General features: G+C 44.8%; 2 protein-coding genes across 4 annotated transcripts in view; both read left to right on the top strand.

The window, feature by feature from the left end:
* Window positions 1-5645: 5645 nt before the first annotated feature.
* On the top strand, window positions 5646-7367 carry LOC311039612 (polypeptide N-acetylgalactosaminyltransferase 6-like; the record flags this gene model as incomplete). Its single annotated transcript, XM_084049551.1, has 1 exon — window positions 5646-7367. One exon carries the CDS (start codon window positions 5646-5648, stop codon window positions 7365-7367), a length of 1722 nt encoding a protein of 573 aa, XP_083905677.1.
* A 3740-nt stretch (window positions 7368-11107) lies between these two features.
* Window positions 11108-25604, top strand: part of dock4b (dedicator of cytokinesis 4b) — a 315514-nt gene continuing 301017 nt past the window's right edge. For all 3 annotated transcript variants that reach the window (XM_084049385.1, XM_084049386.1, XM_084049384.1), the window contains exon 1: window positions 11108-11314. In XM_084049385.1, coding sequence (XP_083905511.1) covers window positions 11278-11314 — 37 coding nt within the window. In that variant the 5' untranslated portion in view covers window positions 11108-11277. The remainder of the gene's footprint in view (window positions 11315-25604) is intronic.

Raw genomic sequence — 25604 nt, 5'->3', positions numbered from 1 at the left:
ATACTCTCTTTCTCACTGATGTGTAATTCCGGCCTCTGTGATCTGGCAATTAATATACTGTCGGTCTTGTACACGCGTCTGCATTGCAGACACATGCTTTAGTGTGAAAGTGTGTGTGAGCATACCGATACGTGCGCACGTGTGCATATGTTTATGTGTGCGTAAAAGTGGGTATCTATTCAAGTGTGGTGGAACCGTATGTACATGAAAATAACTTTTATGGACGGATTATATCCTAATACAGACATAACACAAGGCATAGAAAAGAGCAAATGGCTAATCCCCTTGCTAAGCCGTGTGCACATATGCCAATGCTATAAATGCATCGTCTAGGAGCAGCAAAGTAATTAAGGCCAAGCAACCACCACGACCACCCAGTTTCCAGATGAAATTCCCTCATAGGCAACTGGGAAGCGAAAGCCAGTCCCAACAACGGTGCCATATATAACAGAGTGTTGTCTCTTTTGTCATGGCAGCAGTTTACGGCCCATATTCACATGGCTATATTTAGATGTATGGTCTCCTGTTTGCAGGAGAGGATATTGCCTGCTGCGTGAGAGTGGGTGGGATATATGTGTGCGTGAGCCCCCCCCAAAACGCCCTACGTCCGACCTGCACTTCCTGGTAGTGGTGGAAAAAGTACTACATTTCTTTACTTAAGTAAAAGTATCAATACTACAATGAAGAAATAGTCAAGCTAAAGTCCGGAATTCAAAATTTACTTGAGTAAAGGTACATAAGTATTGGTATGAAAATGGACTTAAAGTACCTAAAGTAGAACATATACTCATTATGCAGAATGCCCCATTTCACAAGTTTTCAAATGTATAAAATGTCATTTTCAAAGATCTTTTGACAACACAAATCTTCTCTTATGGGGGTCCCTAGCCCAACATCTTTTCAAATGGGGGTCCGCTGCCAAATCAGTTTTGGGGTCTTGACATGAAAATGTTTGAGAACCACTGATTTACAGATTTTCTTTGGTAACTGTGTTTTGGTTCACTCTCCAACCAGAGCTGCTGGATTCATACTCTGGCCAGAGATGAAAAGAGGCTATGGGTGGGTGGGTGGGTGGGTTGGTTCCGCGCAGGAACCAACCCACCATCTGGGTTGGCGGCCCTCGTCTGTCTGTGGCAGTGACCATCTCTTCTGCGCCTCCTCTCCGTCATCCCCTCCATCCTGCAGCCTGACATATGGCCTCTTCTGATGAAACCCACAGCAAACCCACAGAGGAGGAGGTGAAGAAGAGGAGGAGGAGGAGGAGGAAGAAGCACAGAATGCCTTCTGTGCTTCTTCCTCCTCCTCCTGGTAGATGAGGGAGAGGGAAGGGGAGGGGAGGGAAGGAAGGGGAAGGGAGATAAAGATGGAGACAGAGAGAGAAGAAAGAGAGGAAGGGAAAAGGTTTCAAGGAAGGGAGGGGGAATGTCATCAGTCTATAAATTCACGGATCGTGTGTGCGTGTGCGTCTCCCGTCCCGTGCAATAGAGAACTGTGTGTGTATCGGAGGGGACACATGGTTGTCTGTGCTCTCCCTTACACCAACGGTAGGAGTTGGCACTGCCAAGGAACTAGAATAGTTTGGGAATCAGGAGAAAGAAAGAAAGAAAAGAAGAAAGACAGAAAGAAAGAAGGAAGGAAGGAAAGAACATCCAGCTCCATGGTGCAGACAGCAGATACAGTATGCTGGGTGACTCACGTCCCCTGTCCCCCATATAGCATGGTAATCCATTCCCAGGATGGCCAGCGAACAGATATGTCACCTCTGACCCTGTCTCCAGTCACACATCCCTTCACATCAAACCTCCCTTTTCCATCACTCGTCTTCAAAGACCCTCGCAACCCCCCCGGCATAGCGCATCACCCAGGATCCCGGCACAGGCGATGCAGCGAGCCTGGAGAGTTTTGTCCTTGGAAGGTTGGAGTTGGGGAAGTGATGCATCCTTCCCTGGAAAACTGTTTCACCTACATGGACAATGGGTGTGAACAATAGCTGGTTAACTCCACCCCTAACCACTCCCCCAGTAGATTCACTGCCATCTGTCAGTGACGCGTGATTTGGGAACCTACGGGAGTGGTTGGCACACCCCGCCCCTATACAGCGGAGCGGCTGTAGCCTATAGGGGCTTTTATCTGTTACTGTTAAAAGATGCTTAGTCTGTTATAGGTTAAAACGTTTTTTTTTTAACAAATTATCTGTCAAAACATCAGTAATCAGTGTGAGCTTGTAGATCAGCTACTTTTGAAAACTATTGATATAACGCCATGCCCATAATAGGGACCCCAGGATGGAAGTGGTTAAAAATCTGCTACATCATTCCGATACTGGTGACGTCAAAATACTACACCTCACGGATACTGACACTTGGTCTAAAGGTATACTCTTTGAGCTTTTCACCGTAGTCGGCATCACGTGACGCATAATGCGGATCATGTATACAGACTCAACATTGAAAACGCTATTAACTACTTGAACCGTCCCCATAGCACATCTACGAGATCAGAACATGTGTTGTGAGCTTGTAGCTGTGAGCTTGTAGATCGGCTATTTAGTGTAGAGCGAAAACTGTAGGGGGCCTATAGGCTAGTATAGTGCCCTTGGGAATTTGGTCAACTAAATATATAGAGCAGTGGTTACAAACATTGAAAACACTTTAAATCCAAACTTAAAACAAGGCGTGCCTGAGCAAGGCACTATCGGAGCAAGTTCCCACACAGAGTGGTGCGATGTCTGCTTCTACTGACTCAGCGCAGTTCGAGTTGCATACCCATGGCAGAGTAGGCCTATAGTAAATGTTCCATGCTCATCAATATGGGACACAGAACAGTACGTTGACCAAGGGTCAATATATGACGGCTTGGCAGTGAGAATGCATTGGTGTGAAATATACTTGGCCAATACCCCAACGACAACAACTATAATGGGACACATATTTATTTGTTTTCTTAATTATTTATTTGCCTATCGTCACAGTGGATGCAGGCATCCATGGGGTTTTCCTCCTTCCGTTGCTCTCCTGGCTCATAATTAATTCATACATAGAGAGCAGAGAGAGCATTGTGACGTTTCCCACAGCCCCCTACACGTCACCAAATCCCATTACCCCCATCGTTGTATTGAGAGAAAACATGGCTGTATGGGAATGGGGGTGGGGCAGGTGAAGTGGACCACTTTTACCAAGTAGTCACATTGGACGACAGTCGCCAATTGAAATAACCCATTAAAAATGGAGGCAAATATATTATTTAGGTAAATTAATTAATGCATTGATGTCTTCATCATATCAAGTAATTAGACAAATATATGCTTTCATTTATTGATTATGAGTGAATTATTATGTTCCTTTAACTGCATTTACCACTTATTTTCATTATTTTAGAGTATGATTTTGGTAGGATAGTGCTGGCCGATCCACACGGTCACACTTTCTTCTGTTCTGGCCCCACAGTGGTGGAATGAACTTCCCACTGATGTCAGGACAGCAGAGTCACTGCCCATCTTTCGCCGCAGGCTGAAAACCCACCTCTTCAGGAAACACTACCCTTCCTCTTTGCCTGGCCTACTTGTTGTTAACTAGTTTTACGAACGCTTGTTTTATTGTTGTATTGTTTTATTGGATCTTGTTTAGTCGATACAATTATTTGTTTTAGCTCCTGCTCATTTGATTTCTCTATTTTGTCTCATCTGTTTAAGGAAATAGGTAGCTGATATATTGCACTTTTACCTTAGCGCTAGGTAGGGGTGTGCCGATACACTAATTTCACGAAACGATACGATACGATATTTGGCTCACAACTTCGATACGATTTCGATACGATACGATACGCACTTTTTTTATTATGAAAATATATGGAGGAGAAAAAAAGAAAATGCAAACAAATAATTCTGTTTTTGCATTATTCAGACATGCAAACTTGTAGCTTTTCAGCTACAATAGCCGTTTTGAATCCAAATAGTATGACACCTGACCCGAAAAAAAAACATGTTGTCACTCTTTTCACTTCGGGGCCGTTTGCATGCCTGATTATTATGATTGTTTTTTTCCAAAACTATATATTTTTTTTCCAAAACGATACTGTACATATCGTCGCGAAAACGTATCGCGATATATCGCGGGACGATATATCGGCACACCCCTAGCGCTAGGCATACTCTTGGTTGCTTGTTTTTGCTGAAAATGCACTTCTGGTGATTAGTAGTTTTCGTTCACTACCTATGTTGAATGCACTTATTGTAAGTCGCTTTGGATAAAAGCGTCTGCTAAATGACTGTAATGTAATGTAATAGTTGTTTGTATAATAAAATCATTTATTTTACCAAGAAGTTGTCAATATTTTTCAATCAATGAACAGAACACAACCCTGTCTCGCAAATAATTATATTTTCAGTGTTGACATGTTTATTAATTATCGATTACTAAATGGGACATTGCACACCCAACTATAATATCTCTGTGACAAGTGCGTTGGTGGAGCATACCAAAGTATATAATAGGCAACAGGCAGCATGTGGGCCAGAACTGCTCGTCAGCGACAATAACTAGCCGGCAAATTATTTTGTAAATCATTTACAAAATCAGACTGGCAGTCCCACATAGATAGGATATGGACAGAAATGGCTTTGCATTGATGAAACTGGGTAGGATGAAGGCATAGTTCTATTTCCATTCTTTGAATGTTATGTTGTCACTGTCAACTTTTCTCTTTAGACTTTAGGATGCAAAACCTTTCTCACGTAAAAAAAAAAGAAAAAAACAACCAAAAAACTGTTTCACATGCCTTAAACAATACATTGTTTCTTTCTGTTCTAAGAAGAGGCCCTGAAACATGAGAGAGCTCTTTATTTGAAAATGAGTATCACTGTCTGCCTTCAGATGAAAGGTTTTGATGAACTAAATATCCTGCACGCAATGATTACACAAGCATGTCTGTATGCACCTGTAACTTTTGATTCCACATGCATTTCAATCAGTAGTTATATACCACACATTATTTATTACCAGCGATTGTCACTCACCACCATCACTGGGACAAATATGTTTGTTTTTGAGGATGAAGATCTGAGGTACAAGGAATGTTTGACACAGAGAGCAACTGCTGGCTGAGCACACATTCTGCACAGCTTTGCCCAGAAGGACTCGGGTGTCATTAGGAAAGATCTACAAGCTTGTAGATCTGCTATTTTCACTATATTTGAAATAGGGCTTAAGTGGTTGATTCATACTTTTTGAGAAATTAGTCAAAATTACAACATAATTATGTATTTGAAATATAGCAGAGTGAAAGTCTCAAAAAGTATCCAAAAATTAAAATACTCAACTAAAGTACAGATACTAAAAAACATGGTCATGACATCATTAATATGATGTCTTGATGTCATAAGTATGATGTCAGTCTTGCCGATATGTGCATCAGAGATTATAAATTCTCAACAGAAAGCTAAATGAAACAGTTATTTGGGGATTGAGCTTCCTGACTTTTTCTTTGTACACTAGTGCTTTGCAAGAATACCCAGGGACGGACACACAGCATTGTTTGAGGACATACAATACATTTGTTTCTCCACTCAAGCAAATAAGCAGTGGAGCCACAGGTCTCTGTCATACAAATCAGGATTTGAGGTTAGATTGTGACATCCATCCAGAACCATGCGTTTCTTCCGGCGCCGGTGCATGTCCCACCTGAAGTTTGTTCTCTTGGGAGCGACTCTGTTTATGGTGGCAGTGGTGTTTCTCGAGAGGATTGTGGACCAAGAGCAGCCCAAGATCAAAGGCTGCCCCTCTGGGTTCTACAGCCAGGATGAGCTAAAGCCCGCACTGGAGAGACCACTGCAGGACCCCCAGAGCCCTGGGGCCGATGGCAAGGCCTTTCACAAGGAACACATGACCCCAGAAGAGTTGATTGCGAAAGAGCAAGGCATGACCAGACACTGCTTCAACCAGTTCGCCAGTGATCGCATCTCCCTGAGCCGCAGCCTTGGCGATGACACTCGGTCTCCAGAGTGTGTGAAGCAAAAGTTCTGTCATCCTTTACCAACCACCAGTGTAATTATTGTCTTTCACAACGAGGCCTGGTCCACCCTCCTCAGGACAGTCTTCAGTGTTCTGCACACATCCCCTGCTGCCTTGCTTACAGAGATCATACTGGTGGACGACGCAAGCGATGCCGAGCACCTTAAGCTGCCTTTGGAAGAGTTCATCCTCCAGTTTAACATTGTCCGCGTGGTGAGACAGCCAGAGAGGAAAGGCCTCATTACAGCCAGGCTGCTGGGGGCCAGTGTGGCTCAGGGTCAAGTCCTCACCTTCCTAGATTCACACTGCGAGTGTTTCCATGGCTGGCTGGAGCCCCTGCTGGCTCGTATCATGGAAGAGCGCACTGCAGTGGTCAGTCCAGCGATCCACACTATATTCCTAGACACGTTCCGATTCCACAAGCCTGTGGTCAACGGTCATGGCATGCAACGTGGCATGTTTGACTGGAGTCTGAACTTTGGCTGGGAGGGGATCCCCGATGACAAGAAACACGAGGATAAGACCTACCCCGTCAAAACACCGGCCTTCGCCGGTGGAATCTTCGCCATCTCCAAGAAGTATTTTGAGCACATTGGAACCTATGACGACCAGATGGAGATCTGGGGTGGTGAGAATGTGGAGATGTCATTCAGGGTGTGGCAGTGTGGGGGTCAGTTAGAGATCATTCCTTGTTCTGTGGTGGGCCATGTCTTCCGCAGCAAGAGCCCCCACACTTTCCCCAAGGGCACAGAGATCACTCGCAACAAGGTGCGGCTGGCCGAGGTCTGGATGGATGACTATAAGGAGATCTTCTACCGTCATAACAAAAATGCTGCCAAGATGGCCAGCACAAAAGAGTTTGGCGACATCTCTGAACGTGTGAAACTCAGAGAGAGGTTGCAGTGCAATAACTTCACCTGGTACCTCAACACAGTTTACCCAGAAGCCTTTGTTCCAGATCTTTCTCCTGTTAAATTTGGAGCAATTGAGAACTCAGGATCCCACACCTGCTTGGATGTGGGCCAGAAAAATCAGGGAGGCAAACCATTGATCATGTACCAGTGTCACGGCATGGGAGGAAACCAGTACTTTGAATACACCTCTCACAAGGAGCTGCGTCACAACATTAGGAAGCAGTTGTGTCTCCATGCGACACCCCAGCCGGGGCAGGTGAAGATCGAGCTCTGCCAGCGGAAGGGAATGGGTACCAGTTTGGCACCACAACAGGAGTGGGTTTTTACAGAGGAGCAGCTTCTGAAGAACCCCAGCAGTGGAAGATGTTTACAGCTGAAAGGAGGCCAGATTCAGATGGACAACTGTAATGTTGCAGACCTGAACCAGCACTGGTCCTTCAGATGACCCCCCAGTCTGCCAAACCATGGACCAACAGCTCATCGTTCCCCTCAGCCACTTAGACCATTGTACTGTATACCATTATATATATATGTTTTTTATAGTAAAGGCAGTCGATGGGGCTTGGATTCTCCACATTAGGGCACAGATGGGATTATTGACTAGACTCTTTCAGTGCCAAGCCATCTATGAGGAAGTGAATGGTAGTGGAATGCAGTCTGAATCCTTGCCAAAATATGCAGTCATATATCATATCATATGTCATAAACGATTGGCGGTCACAGACTGGCCATATGAAGCTACGCTAGTATACTCCATTAGACATCTTGTGTTTAATATTTTTTTATTTCAGAATTATTGCATCAGAACCACAAGAGATGAATTGTCAGATGTCAAACATCTGACAAAAGGTATAACTGTTGTCAGATGTTTGACATTTGACGTATACGTGTGTCCATTATGCTTCTGTGGATACATCCAATCAATCATTTAACATGCTATCTGCTAAGATGTGTTGGACAGTGACCTTAAGGACCAATGATATGTCGGGTCCGACATGACTACCGCCAAGGGTCAAAATGGACCCTTATGGGTTTGTAACTCTGAGAGTGTACACACTGAGTTAAATTAACACTGGATTGTACAGTGTGAGTGTAGATTGGGGTCCCAGAGATAACCCTCTTGGATTTACAGACCTCTAATTGTCCATTTGAACCGCTGGCGGTCCCCGGATTTTTTTTTTAAAGAAATTGTGTACTGACGTTGGTGTGCTTCCATAATCCATAATGACGCATTTTCGAACTAAATTAATTAGACTATTTGCACTTCCACCATGGACAGACAGCTAAAACAACTCACTCACATGATTCACTTGAGCTGAGCCCTGATTTAATCAGATCTACATCCTCTTCTTGCATGAAATTCTTGGACGTCGGCCACCCCGAGGCGGGCCCCGGACTGGGATGCGAGTCAAAAAATATTAATTCATTAAAAAAGAAAAAAAGGAGGGGGGGGGCCCTGAGGTTCGGGGCCCGTTTCCATTGAAACGGGTGAAACATAGCAAAGGCCGCCACTGCAAACCAGCAATGTACAATGTAAAATCAGGTGTGGGCGGGGTGGTAGCGATACTTTAATTCAGCACCTTTTTAAAAGCTCTGTGGATGTATTATCCTATTTACTGTGCTGGATGCTTTGTCTTCCAGGTTTGCACTGTGTGAGCCTCGCACTAGGAAATAAATGAGTTCAGGACCATACATAGAAAATATTAATGCCTGGCATTTAGTGGCTGCACACGCCTCACACAAAAAATGTCCCCCCCCCCCCCCCCCCCACACACACACACTCACACTGTACTTTGTACTTTCTTGCTGTGGAACACCCTCCAGTCCTTGGAACCCCCCCCGCCCCCCCCGCACCCTCATGTATTTTTCATGAAATCGTCCCAGTAGAACGCGCGTGTGTATGTGTGTGTCTCCCCTTGCTTTCTTGTACCCCAGTTTCAAGCAGCCACTGTCTGCTTAAAATGTGTAGCTCAAGTAGAATTTAATGTATTCCACAGTAAAATATCTACATACAGCGTACATCCCCCTATATCTTTCTCTTTGTATTAGGCTGTCAGCGTAGTCTATGGCTGCCCCCCCCTTTCTTTTACCCAAATGAAAACATTGAAAGTTTGTTCCCCATGGTGTCTCTGTCCTGTCAATGTGCCTTTGATCAAGACACTGACTGACCCCTCATATCTGCTTAATTATAATTGTAATTAATGTGAGGTAAAGGTACAATACAAACATAGTATACATCACATCACTGTACAACCCTGCTGGAAAAAAAAAATGCAAAAAATAGCTGATGGTGGTTGCTGGTTTTAGCTGCTGGTCCAGGGTCTTGGGTAGTTTGCCAGGCTGGACAAGCTGGTCAGGCTGGTCTTGCTGGTTTTGTCAGCTTGGTATGGCGGGTCGCCCAGCTCGAGCTATACTAAACTAAGCTGGACTGACCTGCAAAGACCAGCTTACCAGCTGTTGTAGCTTGTTGTAGCTGGTCAGATGGTCGGACAGACCAGCAAAGGCCAGCTGATAAGCTGATTGGCCAGCCAGACTGGCCTGGCTGAAAATGGGACATTGTCCTTTTCTTGTGATATGACATAAATACTAATATTTAATAATAGTAATAATAATAATAACTAGAAAAAGTGCTCCTCGGAGCACAACTCTCCGCCAGAAGACTTGTGTTGGGAATGTTGGGAATGTTCTATCTGTATAAGTGTCCTATCCGTCCTGTCTGTATAAGTGTCCTATCCCTCCTGTCTGTATAAGTGTCCTATCCGTCCTGTCTGTGTAAGTGTCCTATCTGTCCATTTCTCAGCCATGTCAACTCGAAATCATGCTCGCTGGCTTGGGCGCTTAGCTGTTAACTAAGCATTTGTAGGATCGAGGCCTTCCCATCTAGAGAGGCTTTAGCTTAATTAAAGTATCTGCTTTGCATGCAGGATTGTTGGAACTGTCTTACCTCACTTTGAAAGTGGCACAGACACTTTCAAAGTGACACATGTATTTTATAGGCCGCTATACGTCACTAGCCAATCGGATCACACTATTTCACCGTATTGTCACGTGTCACGTGAGGCTTGACCAATGTTAGTCCCAGTTTCAGAAAGTGAAAACAAACTCTCCTGGCGGAGAGAATGATGACAACATGGAAAATAATATTAATACAATTTTTTAGTACTCCAGTGCACTTTAACCTGAATGAAGCTAAAACAGAATTATGGTATTTGGAGAAAAAAATTAATAGATCATATAATCACAGTGCCTGACACATGGTTGTGTGGGGCTGGGGTTTCCAAAAACGAACAGATCTACAGGTCTACTACAAGTACAACGTCTCAGTGAGGCGTTGTACTTGTAGTAGACCTGTAGATCACGATTTGATGAGTTGTGAGTTTGTACATTTTTTTGCAAGCGGCACTCGCCGTCGATGCATTATGTTCATGAAGGCGGGAATTCGCTCTGGCTCGAGCTGTCACTCTTGTCAAAAGAAAGTTAGATAGCCTAAACCTTGGACGAATCAACAGAATAAATCGGCTTCAGAGAAGAAAACAGAAAGAAGCGGATATGTTTTAAGGTGAGTGTTGACACACAGAAATAGGCTTTTTAGCCTACTGGTGAAACCTTTATTTCATTGGCTATGTGTTATGTGTAGGCATACTATGGGGCCTACCGTGACAACTTTATTAAGGCCTATTTGCTCGAGCAAATAGGGTTATTAATTAAGGCATGGTCCATGCCATGCAAAAAAACAAAACAAAGTCATTAATGAACTTCTTAACTTATTTATAATAAAATGAACTTAATTTATGAAATGAATATATGATGGCAGCTACACTTTCTTTCTTTCTCCCGCCCTAATAGCCTACATTTGTTCAAGGCTATATCAATTCCTCCTGTTATCTCCTCTATGGTTATCTCGAGGCTTTAGCACACGCCATGTACAAAAGCGTCATGACCAGAGACGTTATAGGGTTAGGGTTACGTCACAGTTTTACTACTACAAATCCCAGAATGCGTTGCGGCACTGTAAATGTGTGCGAATGTGTATGTGTGTGAATGTGTATCGTGTGTGTGTGTGTGTGTGTGTGTGTGTGTGTGTGTGTGTGTGTGTATGTGTGTGTGTTGTGCGCTCTGCTACGCTGGCGCTCCTCCGTCTCTAGTCTGTGCCACTACGAGCTCAGCACAGACAGACAGCCGAGCAGCGCTGTTTCTCCCCCTGCCTGTATCTGTATGAAGCTAAACAATGACTAGTCCTACTATACCACCACCACCGCAGACCATACGGAGGAACGGAATGCAATAGGATTCAATAGAGTGCGTTTCAACGGCACCGACGAAAACCACTCGCTTCCATGAACCCATCGTGAAACATGTGGATACCGACCGAAAACGAGAAATACGGCGTCGGTGAGTTCATATTGCTCCTTTATTTGTTACGCGTCAGAACTGTGCTCCTCTCCTGTGTTTGTATGGAATGGATGGGTAATGTAGCGGGTCTAAGAGGAGCGTGCACAACAATGCACATCATTGTTATTGTTACAGTGAGCGATATTAGGCTATTATTATCTTTATAAAGATCACAGGTCTGGGGTGTAATTGTTTAATATTATTATTATTATTTTTTTAATTTGTTTTTTTTTAATCAGCACATGGATGGATATGATTATGAAGCTTGGATTTAATATCTCTCTCTGACCCCCCGTGATTCGTTAATTGAACACATTTAGATTTTGACTTCTCTCCTCTCTCTCCCCACAATATCGTATTGTGCGCTCCGTGCGCCCATGGGCTCATGGCATTTTGTTATTAGCGCGTGTGTGATTTCAAGAAAAACAAATACCTCTCTCTTTCACCTTCAGTAATCAGTGTCTGTCTGTCAGGGGCTGAACTAACAGTCTCTAGGCTATATGATGCACATTCTGTGTGGTTTCTTCGAAAGAAAGGATCGTCGTAGAGCTAGAACTCATAGGCTATATCAGGATTGTTTTGGAAATGGACAGTGTTTATTTTTTCCTTTGGCTATTTGTGTGGATATCGGTGTATAGAAGACCTTAGAGTGGTTAGCCCACTGTTTCCCAAACAGTTGGTCGGGACCCATATGTGGGTCGCGGAGCCATTTGTATGGGTCAGGATAAAATACCCTTACATTAAAAATATTATATATATATATAGCCTATTGTTTCAAAAGATTTTCAAAAAAAAAAAAAAAAAAAAACGTGTCATAAATCCATACACCCCCCTCAAAGCAGATACAACAGTACAACGTGGTGAGCTTGTACATCTGCTATTTTCACTAGTTTGGGTCCTGAGCCAAAAAGTTTGGGAACCACTGGTTTAGCCTATGGAGATGATGAGTGTTCTACCGCGCATTGTTTCCAGTCCTATTGGCTGTGGAGACAAATCGGTCAAGTCTGACAAACAATGACAACAACGACACAAGACAAACGTGTGGAATACACTGTTCTTTGGTAGAAATTCCTCAGTGCGTTCCTTCCTCTCCACCAGCAAAAAAACAAAACAGACTCATTGAGATGCAACCACAGAGGGGCGGCTTAAATGTCTCATATAGTCCCAAGAGATGCTGGGGCTTCTCTCTCTCTCTCTGTCTCTCTTTCTCTGTCTCTCTTTCTTTCTCTCTCTCTCTCTCTCTCTCCCTGTCGCTCTCTCTCAATTCAATTCAAAGGAGCTTTATTGGCATGACAAAAAATGTTTACGTTGCCAAAGCAAGTGTCAAATAGAACCAATCAAAACTGACACATTATGTAGGCTACAATTCTCTCTCTCTCTCTCCCTCTCCCTCTCTCTCTCTCTCTCTCTCTCTCTCTCTCTCTCTCTCTCTCTCTCTCTCTCTCTCTCTCTCTCTGATGGTCTATATCCAACCCCCTGACACACTCTGATAGCCAACCCTGCTTACTTCTCGTTTCTCTGCTGCTGAGAAAATATTTTCCAGGGTAGTAGTAGCCTGATGCAAGAGCCTGTAAATATTGTTTATTATCCATAACTGTGGGCCACTACCTCACCACCGCATGACCTGAGGGACCAAAACACACACTGTAAGGTCCTGTGTTAATTTAACCCATTGAGACCTGAGGCTGATTCTACAAATGCCTTCTAAATCAGTACTTGTCACACTTTTTTTCAAGATTTTTCAAAAATACCAGATGTACAAGCTCGCAGCGCGGCACGAAGAGACGCACTGTGAGCTTGTATATCTGCTCTTTTTGAATATAGCCAATGCAAAAATGACACGGATGCTTTCCCTGTTTTAATGGGTTAACTCTGAAAGTGTACAAATGAAATCAAATGGGCCCGTAAGGGTCCCGTAAGTCCTCCTCACTGAGGACTTTACTGTGCAGTGAACCAGAATTGAGCCTCTGGCCCCCTGTTCTGTGTCACAATTCTTCTGACTTCTGCTCAGCTTCTGGGTTGGCTAATTTATTTTTCCCCCTGCAATGGCTTGTTTCCCTTCCTCCCCTGTCAAGTTGAGTGCTAAAACCCAACCTTTGATCTTGTTAAATAAGTTATTTAAATGATACAAGAGCTTATAGAGACAAGCCTGGCTAAGATCCATGGCTATTTTGATTTGATTTGGAATTAATTAATTCAGCTGAGGTCCATCCCCTCAAAGTTCACTTTGCAATGCAGAGTTACCAGATTGCCAATCTAACCCCAAAGTATTAGAGGGACTTTGTTAATTGGATTAAGGGTCTTTATCGTTTTCTCAATGAGAACAATAAAACCCATAATTGGCTGTGATTTAGAGGGTTGTGACATTCAACCTCATCACCTGACCTGGCAGTACAGAGGAAGTCCTTTTCCCTTGTTGTGCAATTCAGGCTACAGGACATGCACTCACGCATGCAGACAGACAGACAGACAGACAGACAGACAGACAGACAGACACATACATATGCACATACACACACACTCTCTTAAGGAAGTAACTGATTTAGGAAGTCGTTTTTGGATGGATGGGACTTTGAGTGTGTGAGTGATTGGTGTAGCGTCCGTATTCATGGGGCAAACATTTGGTGAAGATATTTGGTGTAGAGGGGGGGAAAAAGAGCAGACCAAGTATAGAACCCCGGGGGACCCCAGTCAACATGTCCAAACCCCACGCTGTGAGAGAGTCACCCTCCGTCATGACTCGTGATCATGCATTCTCTGCATCTCAGGGAGTTGCGTACTCCTTCCATCGCTTCACGCGTCTGTTTTTGTTTACATTTTCTCCCCGATTTTGCAATTTTTCCCTCTCGTGTGTGTTGTCGCTGTCACTGCCATCCCACACAGCTATCCTGTGGATGGTGTACACGAGTCTTCTGCAGCCCCGGCGTCACGGGGGGGGGGGGGGGGGTGGGGGGGAGCTCAACTGGACCATCTTGCCCCCTAAGTCAAGACTGCCAGTTAAAAAACAAACCTTCTGGCACCTTTTAATGAATAGCGTTTCGGCGTCAAGCCTTCCTCAGTGTATTAAGAAAGTGGTCAGTTGTGTTGTGTGTACCAGGAGGGACTGATAAACGGTCAGACGGACATGACAAGCACTCAGCTGCTGTCGGTAAAAATAAATAATTAAAAAGAAATCACGCACGCCCCCGTACTTACGTACCCGCCCCTCCCCCCCATTGTTGTCGGCTAGCGCCGGGCCGGCTCTTCTGATACACATGGAGTCAGCCTCTTCTTTTTAGCTGGCAGGGAGGAGTTTCACCATGGAGAGCGTAACACGTTCAGAGGAACACTCTGTTCTCCCCCCCCGCTGAACAGGGCAACCAGTAGTAGTAGTTCCTATGCAGCATTCTGGCAAAAAGAAAACCTGCCACGGCTGCGGAATCTTGTCTTGAGAGATTACTATTGCAGTAACAAGGACACAATGGCCTGCTGGCTTCACACCTGCGAACACCGCCAGTTGTGTTTGCTGGTGTCCCTATACTTGCGGTGCATTGGAGACAGATCTTTGTGGCAAATGTATGTAGTGTTTTGGAGGGAAGTGTTTTAGATCTGGGAACAAGTCATCCGTGGCGGCTGTGCATAATTGATTTTGTGTTCAAAAGGTAGACATAATGTAACCACACACATTGCTCCTTCCGAGCCGGCAATGCTGTGATTAATGTGTTTGATAAGTAATTTATGTTATAACTAGCCATGTGTAAGACCAGTGTTCCGTTAATTGCTGTCAAAATAGCAGGCATACTTTGCACTTTGAGATTCCTTAGAAATGACATGTTTATAAAATGTATTATTATTATGTAAATTAATAACAATAATCATATTCATAATCATAGTGAGAATCATAATCATAATAATAAAAATCAAACTCGAATATCAAAAATAACTATAGCCTGCTAATGATCATTAAATGACCATTGATCCATCCGATGGGGTCAGAGTTCAACATGAACTGTCACCCTGAATTATTCATGCTCACAGGGAACAGCTGTTGCCCTTCCAGAAATCTGCCGGAAAGAAAGAAAGAAGACTCTTGAAATGGTCATTAAAACAGAGCTAAATCTGCTCTTTAGAAACGAGATCTTCGTGACCATTCACGTGGTTTCTCACTCCTCTGTGTGGGGGTGTGCGCCTCATGTTGGGTCTTTTAATGAGTATGCCCATAGCAATATTGATGTGATACCTAATTATTGATATGACCGGTACCCTCTGTCGGCCATTTTAAATGCGTTCTCGAGGTGCTTTCAAGTGAATATTTCACCCCCTGCTTTCGCATGATGTCTGGGCTGGTGAGCTAAAAGGCCTCAGAGTCCCTTTGGATTGTGCTGAGAACATTTGATCTCTGGCCAAAGACTCCCAAGATGAGACACGGAGCGTCTCACTGTCTTAATTGGTAGGTCCAGGCATTTGATGTTTGGTTTGCCTTACACCGACAGAGCAGACTCAAGGACAAGGCAGGGCCCCCAGTGCCATTTGATGAAATATGAATATATATGTTACCGAGTAGGTGTTAAGGCGCCCATTAGCTCCAGCTGCTGGAGTGATTACATAGGTTTTAACCTGAAGCGAGAAGAGGAGGCGGAGGTGAGATTGATTTACTGATGTTAATATCTTGATTCCTGGGCTCCGCTGGTAGCCGATTTGACAGTGCTGTCCCCGGTTTGATTTTGTCTGGAGACCTATGTGTTGCTTGTCTTAACCTTCTCTGCCCTCAGCCCCCCATATCTACACTTTCCTGTTCTAAATTAAGCTAAAATTATAATCTTAATATCTTGATATATCCCAAATGGGCTTGTTGGTGGGGAAGTTGGATGTAGGCAGGGGGCGTTTCAGGTTTTGACTCGTCTTGGGTCATGCAGTCAGTGGTGGAATCTCATATCATATTGCAGTAATTTTCTGTAAGATCAAAGGAGCTAATGGGCCCGTGGGAGAATGAAAAAAAAAAAGAGATGAGATTAGCAGAGAGAGAGAGAGAGAGAGAGAGAGAGAGACATTGAGGAAGGCATGATAAGATGGGAGCTGCGGAGATGGAGTGACACAGCAGAAGAAGACAGAATGACACACCTACACGAGGGAGTCTGTTCGGAGCAGAAATAGACACTGGGTAATCTGTTGCGAAAGACACTCCAGGCCCCGGCCGTTGAACAGGGAAGGCAGGCCACGATTTGTCCCTGTGTTTATAGTAAATAATAGTTTTAAATCATTAACCACAACCACGGAGAGAGAGAGACAGAGAGGGGCCTTTCTCCCTCATTAAGGCCCCTTTGATACAGCCAATCAACCGTGTCATTGCCTGTCATCATTTCGACACATAATTAAACTGCATTAATGAGCTTGAATTTGGGTGAGCGTGCACTTTGAATTCCCCAAATAAGCATCAGATGAGTTTGATTTAGCAGCACCTCTCCAGTCTCCACCCCCCCACCACCCCTTCCATTTAACCAATGTGGAAAATAACCTTGATCAGCATCAGATAATTTGCGGAACAGAACAAATGCCCCCGATGGAATGTTCCGTCTCTCCGCTGCACAGGCTGGAGTGGCGGTTCAGGGACTGCTCTTTGCTTGGCAGACTGATGTGCTTTTCACCCCCACCCCCACCGCCCATTCTCTCCTGGGGTTTGGGATAGATGTCGCTAGGGGTTGGGGGTGGGGGTGATCGGCATGGTTGGTTGTAGTGGTACGGGGGGGGGCTGCTGGCGCGTGTCAGAGACGGGGGATCATTGCCGGGGCGGGACGTGCGCCCCCTCCGCAGGGGATTAGCAGGTTGTTTTGGGGCGGGTGGGTGCCTGGTCGTTTTGGGGCGGGTGGGGCGGGGGGTTTTGTGGCTCATTCCACCATTATACCCCCCGATTCACTGATGCAGTAAGCTCCCCTGCCCCCAGGGTAATGTATAGGGGAGGAGAGCATGGGGGGGAGGGCAGAGGAAGGAGGAGTTAAGTGGGCGTGGTGATCCGACGCCTACCAGCTTGCGATTCTTCATGTGCTCATCACACACATCTTCACCTATGGCAAGCTTGCTCACACGCACATGCATGTAAATAGGCACATAATACTCACATTCACAAAGGCATGTGCAGTACATAGACACCGCTAGAGAGGGCAATAGAGAAAGCAAGAAAGCTAGACATAGTGCGACTGACTGACAGGCACGTTCGTCTTGTTGGGATTGAATAAATCTACACGGACACGTGACATAGGCTACTGTATGATGACTGTCCTCCTCTGCAGTGAATGATTCACGCTGGCAATAATAGCCACTGTTATGACAAAAAAAACAGGCTCTGGGACCTGATCTTGAGGACCAGAGAAACGGGCTGGCGGCGACAGGCACGTTGGTTTGGTCAATTGCATCATGGCATGCTCTATTTACTGTGGAACACTAAATGATGGAAGAAAGACAGATGAACTCACAAGCACAGATTTAATTTTCATGGGGGAAACCATGCAAAGGGATGTAAAATGTACATTGCCAATGAAAATGGGTCTATTTCTTTCACAGTACCTACTTAGCCTAAACCTTTCCCAACTCACAACAGCAGACATTATCCAAAGATACACGTGCATGCATGCATGCGTGCGTTCAGAAACACAGGCACATTAGTTTTGTTTATTGACTTCGCCAGGCCAGAAGGAAAAAAGACCCATTGACGCATAGGGTTCACCACAAGTGCTGCAACCTGTTTGTTGCTCCAAATTAAGTACAATGGTCATGTGACAATGACCATCAAACAGCCTTTTGATATTCCATACTGTAATTGGCTTCAAAGATTTGTGGCCGGGACTGACACAGCCCCGGGTAGCCCTAAACGATGACTTTGCTGCCTGACAGTATCCCAAAATCTCTCCTGTTGTTTCCTACAACGCGTCGCAATGCAACACATTGTGAGCTTATAGATTGGCTATTTCCGCAGAACATTGTGATTGTGATAGTTTAAAATAGGTGGCAAGTTGTTAATTAATCAACAGTCTTCTCTGATTCTCATCAATAGAAAGTCATCGGGAAGCTATGGAGCTTGTCTTCGTGTTTACCCCATTTGAATACATTTTACAATCTATTTTCCATAAAGGATGTGGAATGTGTTGTGGCCTGACCCTGTGGTGTGGTGTGGCAGAACTGTGGTTTCCCCATGGTCGTAATCAATCTGTGATCCCAGAGAGAGAGAGAGCTAGAGAGAGAGGTTAATGGGATGCGTCCTATTAGGAATTCAGCAGACACAATGATCAGTAGCACCACTGCAGCGGGGAAGGCAGGAGGTGTGTGTGTGTGTGTGTGTGTGTGTGTGTGTGTGTGTGTGTGTGTGTGTGTGTGTGTGTGTGTGTGTGTGTGTGTGTGTGTGTGTGTGTGTGTGTGTGTGTGTGTGTGTGTGTGTGTGTGTGTGTGTGTGTGTGTGTGTGTGTGTGTGTGTGTGTGTGTGTGTGCTTGCGATAATACGGTAGAGGTAGTTTAAAAAAAAGAAAGAAATGACTGACTGACATGCCATTTTCATAAACAGAGGCCATTCGGGGTGACAATGGCTGTGATTGGCGGAAATGTAGCTTACAACACAAATCTTGGGGGCCCAGGCACAACATATTTTCAGATGGTGGCCCGCAGCCAGATACATTATAATGTGATGGTCCTTGACATGAAAATGTTGGGGAACCACTGGTTCTAAAGGAGAAACAAGGCCCAACACTGGCCCTGACCACTTATGTATCCTGCGGTTGTATCTAGGCCTGCCCGCACGCATCGATTATACAGGAAGTGTAGAATTGATTGTGCTTGTGTGTGTGACCCAGTGCGATGTGATGACCCCGAGCCCCCCCCCGCCCCCGCTATAAACATTAGTACATCAACACTGTCCTCTGCTCACCCCGTTTATCCAGGTTGATAAAAGCAGACAATGGACAATGTACTTAATTCATTATTAATGACGAGCTAATAAAGGGGCCAGTTATAGTGGCTCTCTCGGATGTGAAGCCAGTGATGTCATTAATGTATTATTGATGGATAATGAAGTGTGAGGCATGTTATGCTACCTCGGGACAAAATGGCAAGGACCTTGATGCATTATTCATGATCGTTTTTACCACTTGAAAGTAAAATGACACTTTGGGAGAGATTTGGGTTGTGTAGTTACTTTGTAACGCTAATTTTGGCAAGATACGTTCAATATAGTTACTCCGTTAATTAGAAATTGATATTCTAACATTGTCTAGCACTGTACAGTCAAACAGGTCAACAAAGTCACGGGGAGAACATGCAAACTCCACACAGAAAGGCCCTTTCGCCAACCCTGCCTAGATGTACAAAATGGACAAATACATATTAATCTGTGGGTCCTTGACATGAACATTGATTTAAACAACATTAGACAGCAAGCCCAAATAAGCAACCACACTTTAGGAAGAAGCCCATAAAAACCCGCGACTACCAATGTTTACAAGCGACTTTACAGAAAAACAAGCCCAAACTCACTTATAATAAGCAGACCTGGCAACACTGCTCTCGGTCTGCCCGCAAAAATGTAGCAGCGGTGTGTATGTGTGCGTGTGTTTTTTTGGTCAGGTGTCAGAGTGTGACCAGACTTGTGAAGCAGTACAGAGGACTTTTGGTTCCATTCCGGTTCACAGTGTAAATGACTTCCCTTGTGGGTTGTTGACCCCAGCCAGGTCACTTGGTTCAAAAACTTAAATGTAACCCTGATTTGGGGTGACTGATTTCTTTAGACAGACCCCCCCCCCCCCCCCCCAGGTAGATTAAAAATAACACTGTGTTGTTGAGCTGACTGCCAGAATGCTGTTCTGTACTTGATGAAGTGTGAAGTGTGAAGTGTGAATTGTGCGTGTTAACAAAAGGACGACAACAACACAGCACAGCGAAGGCCACGGCAAAACAGTAGCTGTTAAAGCTGCTGTAAGTGATATTTGTCGGATAAAACAAAACGTTTATTACATTTTATTATATTCTGATAATCATTGTTATATGATAATATGAACCCATTAAATGTTATCATTTTCCAGTTACAATTTCATCACTTCCAATTTGCTTGTAGATCTGCTATTTTCACGTGTTTTTCAGAGAAGTACAAATCATGTATTCATTAGAATGGATTGGCTTGCAGGGAAGGGGAAGGGGAGAGACCCTCGTCAATCCCACAGGGGAAATTTAGTAAGTACGACTTCACCCAGCTGATGGCTTCTCAGATGGTTATGATGGGCGCTCGGGGTTTGGGGGGATCTGTTAGGCTTTCAGTGTCTTGCTCAGGGACACTTCGGCAAGTAGATCTATGTGGGCGAGCCGGGAGGCAAACCGGTACCTTTCTGATTACCAGACGACCTCTCTACCAACTAAGGCTAACCTATGGCTGCCCAGGGCAGGACAACTGCAGGCCGATTCTCATGATGCTTTGCGAGATGGTGAGGTCAAGGCAGGCAGACAGACGGAAAGACAAAGAAAGAGATTGAGATGTCACAGTAGAGAGACGAGAGGGAGAGAAAATACAAATAGGTCAAAGGTGGAGAGATTGTCAAGAGTGAGGCTTTCAGAGGTGCCTTAACTGACCACCACTCGTCTCGTCTCCTCTCGTCTCCTCTCCAGTATCCTCTTCAGCCAACCAATTCCTCGTTTCCTATCTTTCTTGCATGTAATTCATTTTTCTCAGTATCTCTCTCTCTCTCTCTCAGTATCTCTCTCTCTCAGTATCTCTCTCTCTCTCTGGATGTTGCACTCGGTATCTCCTTATCTCCTCCCATCCGTTTCACTCGATCTTCATCTACGTATCTCTCACCTTTTCCATCTCTCTTTTCCCCTTCTGTTGCTCTCTCTCTCTCTCTCTCTCTCTCTCTCTCTCTCTCTCTCTCTCTCTCTGTGACCCCCCTCCCTTTATCTCTCTCTCGCAGTCTCTCTTCTCTTTATCTCTCCCCTGCCTGTTTGTCTGTGAATTGCGCCCCCCCCACCCACACATATGCACCTGTCCCAGATATCACCTGATGTGTGTGTGTGTGTGTGTGTGTGTGTGTGTGTGTGTGTGTGTGTGTGTGTGTGTGTGTGTGTGTGTGTGTGTGTGTGTGTGTGTGTGTGTGTGTGTGTGTGTGTGTGTGTGTGTGTGTGTGTGTGTGTGTGTGTGTGTGTGTGTGTGTGTGTGTGTGCGTGCGTGCGTGCGTGCGTGCGTGCGTGCGTGCGTGCGTGCGTGCGTGCGTGTGCATGCAGTGCCTTGAAACATGTGTGTGGGTGTATACTGTACAGTTTGTCCTATCTTCTCCTGGAGGTGTCCTGGAGGTGTCTGTGTGTGTGTGTGTATGCGTTATGTCTTATGTCTCTGTTCGTCTTGCATAGTCAAGTCCTCAATATTAATTTAACTGACAGTGTACAAACGTACCCAAATGTACCCACAAGGAACTGTGCGTGTCCAAATCTAGCTCCATAACTGTGTGTGTGTGTGTGTGTGTGTGTGTGTGTGTGTGTGTGTGTGTGTGTGTGTGTGTGTGTGTGTGTGTGTGTGTGTGTGTGGGGGGGGGGGGGGGGGGGGGGGGGGCTCTGAGCAGACAGGAAATATGATAAAGCGCTACCGATGTCCCTCTGACTCAGAGTAACAGAGGACAGCTCGCTCTCTGTCATCTCTGTTCCTTGCATGCCAGCTCCTAGCGAACAGTGGAGAAGACCCACTCCCAGGTTTCACGAAAAACACATCACACAAGCCACAAAAAAACAACAAGACAGGGTCTAATAATGGCCTGACGTCCCTGTGCAGCGAGTGTGAGCTGTGATTGGCCAAGCAGTGTCAGCCTATAGCAAGTAAGCTGAGATTGGTCTAATTTTGTGGGGACTGTTCTCTTCTCAAGCCATTAATAACGCTATAGATTAAAACATGACGTGATTAATAACTTTGAAAGTTATTAATGAGGCTAAATTAAAACACGTCATGTTCACTTTTTTCCCCCAGAAAGGACAGTAGGTACATTAAAACCCGGGTGGACTCATTAAGTACACCCACAATGATAACAGTTTTGGATCATACTTTAGATAAATTGAACGAGGAAGTTCGAGTAATGGCATTTTTGTTTTTTTCTTCTTTTTTGGGGGGTGGGGTGTGTGGGATGGGTGGGTAACGGTGTATAAATGTATTATGACATTGTGTTTTGGGAAAGTAGCTTTCTAATTACCTTCCTGTGCCCCCCCGTCTCTCCCTCCTTTTAAATTGGTTAGACTCACCTCTGGTCCTGGGGATAAGGCAATACCAGTTGTCTTTTTAATGGTCTAATCAGGGACTAATTAAGACTTCGGGAACCAGATGAATTGGTCCCTGGAATTAGTCTGGTTCTTCTGGACCAGAACTGAGAACCACAACTTTAATTTAAACATCCTCTTTTCATTAAAGGTGAGACTACAGGGAGACACAGGGAGTAATAGCTCGGGAAAACCTGCTAATCGGCGCCATAATAACCGTGAAATCTTCTGTTCTTCCTTGTGACCTACCCTATTTAATTTCTGTGTGTTTCTTTTAAGTATGTCTTGTCTAGTGGGACAGACAACACATTGTTTTCAGGTTTTGTTTTGTTATGTTTCCGTGCCATAGCAAGGACCCCCATCCTGCACTGCCCTCGTCTGCTGTTTTTTGGTGTCTGTCTGTGGTGTTTATGTTTTTGTCAGAGGAAGCTAGTGTTGTTTTCTGCAGACGGCTGTACAGAGGAGAGTGTTCTTCAGTGTTGTGATGGAGACACTAGGGTGTTGATCGGTGATGGCTAGGTGCATGCGGTTTATGGTCTATGTGATTATGTCTGGCTTTATGGTTGCTGTTTTCTCAAAAGAGACTGTAAGGTGACTGTTCTGTTGTTGTTTTTTTGTTTTTTTCTTTGGTCTGCGACTCTTGTGGTTTTCCTATTGTTTCTGCAGGGGTTTTCAAATGTTGCCATGTCTTGGATTGACTTTGACATTGACATGGACATTGACTTTCATCAGTAAATAGACTGCCATTTCTGGCCTAGGGGCACTGATATGAAAAGGTGTTTTGGATTAAGTTAAGTACAATTGTTTAAATATCATAATAGCAGCCAACATGATATTGAAACATATTGTGAGAATAGTCACTGATAAACGTTTTGTAATATAACAATACAGTACCCACTACCAAGACCCCAATTTGAAGACCACTGTCTTAGACGATCATCGAAATAGATCTGTCTTATTGCATTGGTGATGTAATGTCACCGTGTACAAACTTGATGCCATATGTAGCCTACCGTACATAGGCCACCACATAACTATATTGTGTTTGTGCTTGAGTACAAGCCAGTTGAAGGCCCACCACAACAACCCAAGGTGGGCTCGGTGATTTAACTGCAGCAGCGGCCATTGATCAATTGACATCACCCAAGGGCTGTCTGTTATCTCTGACATACTGTATAGAGCTGTCTTGTCTTACAGTGTACAGTATGCTGGGCCTTAGCATTGCTGTTCCACTGTCTCTATTACTCCTCCTATCATTGGATCACACGGCGTGGATCATCTGCTGCCTGGATGTTCCCGGGCAGCAGCTCTGACCTTGCTAGCTGCTAGCTGGCTCATTTACCTGAAAGGTGTGTGTGTGCACAGGAGCCGAGGGCACGGCTGTGTGTGTGCGTGCGTGCGTGTGCGTGTGCGTGTGCGTGTGCGTGTGCGTGTGTGTGTGTGTGTGTGACCTTATGCATACCGCTGAAGGTGCATTGGTGTGGATATACTTGTGTGTGTGTGTGCGTTCAGTGTTGTCTTGTTGCTGTCCACATGACGGCGGGCGGGGCTCTCCTCTCAGCGTCAGCCCTGCGGTGTGAGGTGCCAGCCAGGTGATGGCACATCGCCCGTACTCCTCGCCTCTTCCTCTCTGTCAACTTTCGCTTCGCTTCCCTGCCTGCCCGCTCAGCAGAAGAGCCCGGTTTAGTGTCGGCTTGACTTTGAAAGCTTGTGACTTTTTTTCAACGCACTCTCACTTGCTTGCCCGCCCGCCCGCCCGTCCGTCCGTCCGCTCGCTTCCACTCTCACTCGCTCGTCACAGCTGCTCTTTTCCCCAGCCGGTTGAAAACACCAAAGTGTTCAGACTTCAGTCCGACTGCAATTGATCTTATTACGCATGGCTGCCCGCCTGATTGAAATCGCTTTATTCTGCAACAGGGTGAGGTTACGGCGGCCATACCAATCTGGGAGCTTTCCCTCCCTTATGTCCCACCTGCACGTGAGACACGTGTGTCCTATATCGGCTCTAGTGCTGCACCTTATGTACACGTCTGCACCTTTCGGCTGCATCTTCATGTACACATCTGAATCTGCTGCTATTTTTAACCTCAAGTACGTACCTGCTACTCTATACTGTATGTATATATATTTTCACTCTACTACATATTAGAACATTTGATTACTTGACTGTTTCTGTTTCTATACTGTTCTGTTTCCTTGCTCTTCCTTCTATGTCTATTCTTCCTCCCTGTTATGATTACAGGACTGACATTTATCTGCTTGACCCAGTACATACATATGCTGAATCATTCATCTCTATATGTGTGTAATCAACTTAAGAACTTTTCGTGTCATACTGCCTGGTGTCATCTTGTTCTGCGCGGCCACCACTCAACTGAACCATCACTCACCACCCTTGGTTAAAGGGAGACTCTTAGGGCCTCATGGAGGGCAAACTAAACTAAACTCACAACACTCCCCTTATCTTAACCCATTGAGACATGAAGCCGATTCTACATGTCTCCTAAATCTCAGCAGTATTCTGAAAAACCTATGTTTCTATATCAGTGGTGCTCAATCTTTTTCATGTCAAGGACCCCCAAAAGTATGTATTTGGCCGCGGACCCCATCAAAATATTTTGTTCCAGGGACCCGCAGAAGTAAATATTTGAGTTACAAATGTTCGCTTTAAAAATATATATATTCAAAGATTTGCACATATTTTCACAAATTTTCAAAAATAGCAGATCTACAAGCTCGTAGCGCGGCACTCGGTGCCGCGCTATGAGCTTGTAGATCTGCTATTTTTGAATAGCCCAAAGTGTAAAATAATGCTTTTTAGCTCAAATCTAAAAATGACACAGTTCCAGGTCTTAATGGGTTAAAACTACAAATGATGAAGCCTGTATGAAAAACAATAATTCCACCCACTTCTTTACACCTGTAAACCGGTGATGTGACAATTGTAGTGGCTGCAAGTGAACAGGTGAACCTCACGACTTTGCCTGAAATGTGACGAAACTACAAGCGTGGTGAATGTGTGTCTTGAGTAGTCCTGCGTGCC

Source organism: Gymnoscopelus microlampas (assembly GCF_963454915.1).
Source record: "Gymnoscopelus microlampas genome assembly, chromosome: 23".
Classification (NCBI taxonomy): domain Eukaryota; kingdom Metazoa; phylum Chordata; class Actinopteri; order Myctophiformes; family Myctophidae; genus Gymnoscopelus; species Gymnoscopelus microlampas.
This window is presented reverse-complemented; position numbering and strand designations above follow the sequence as displayed.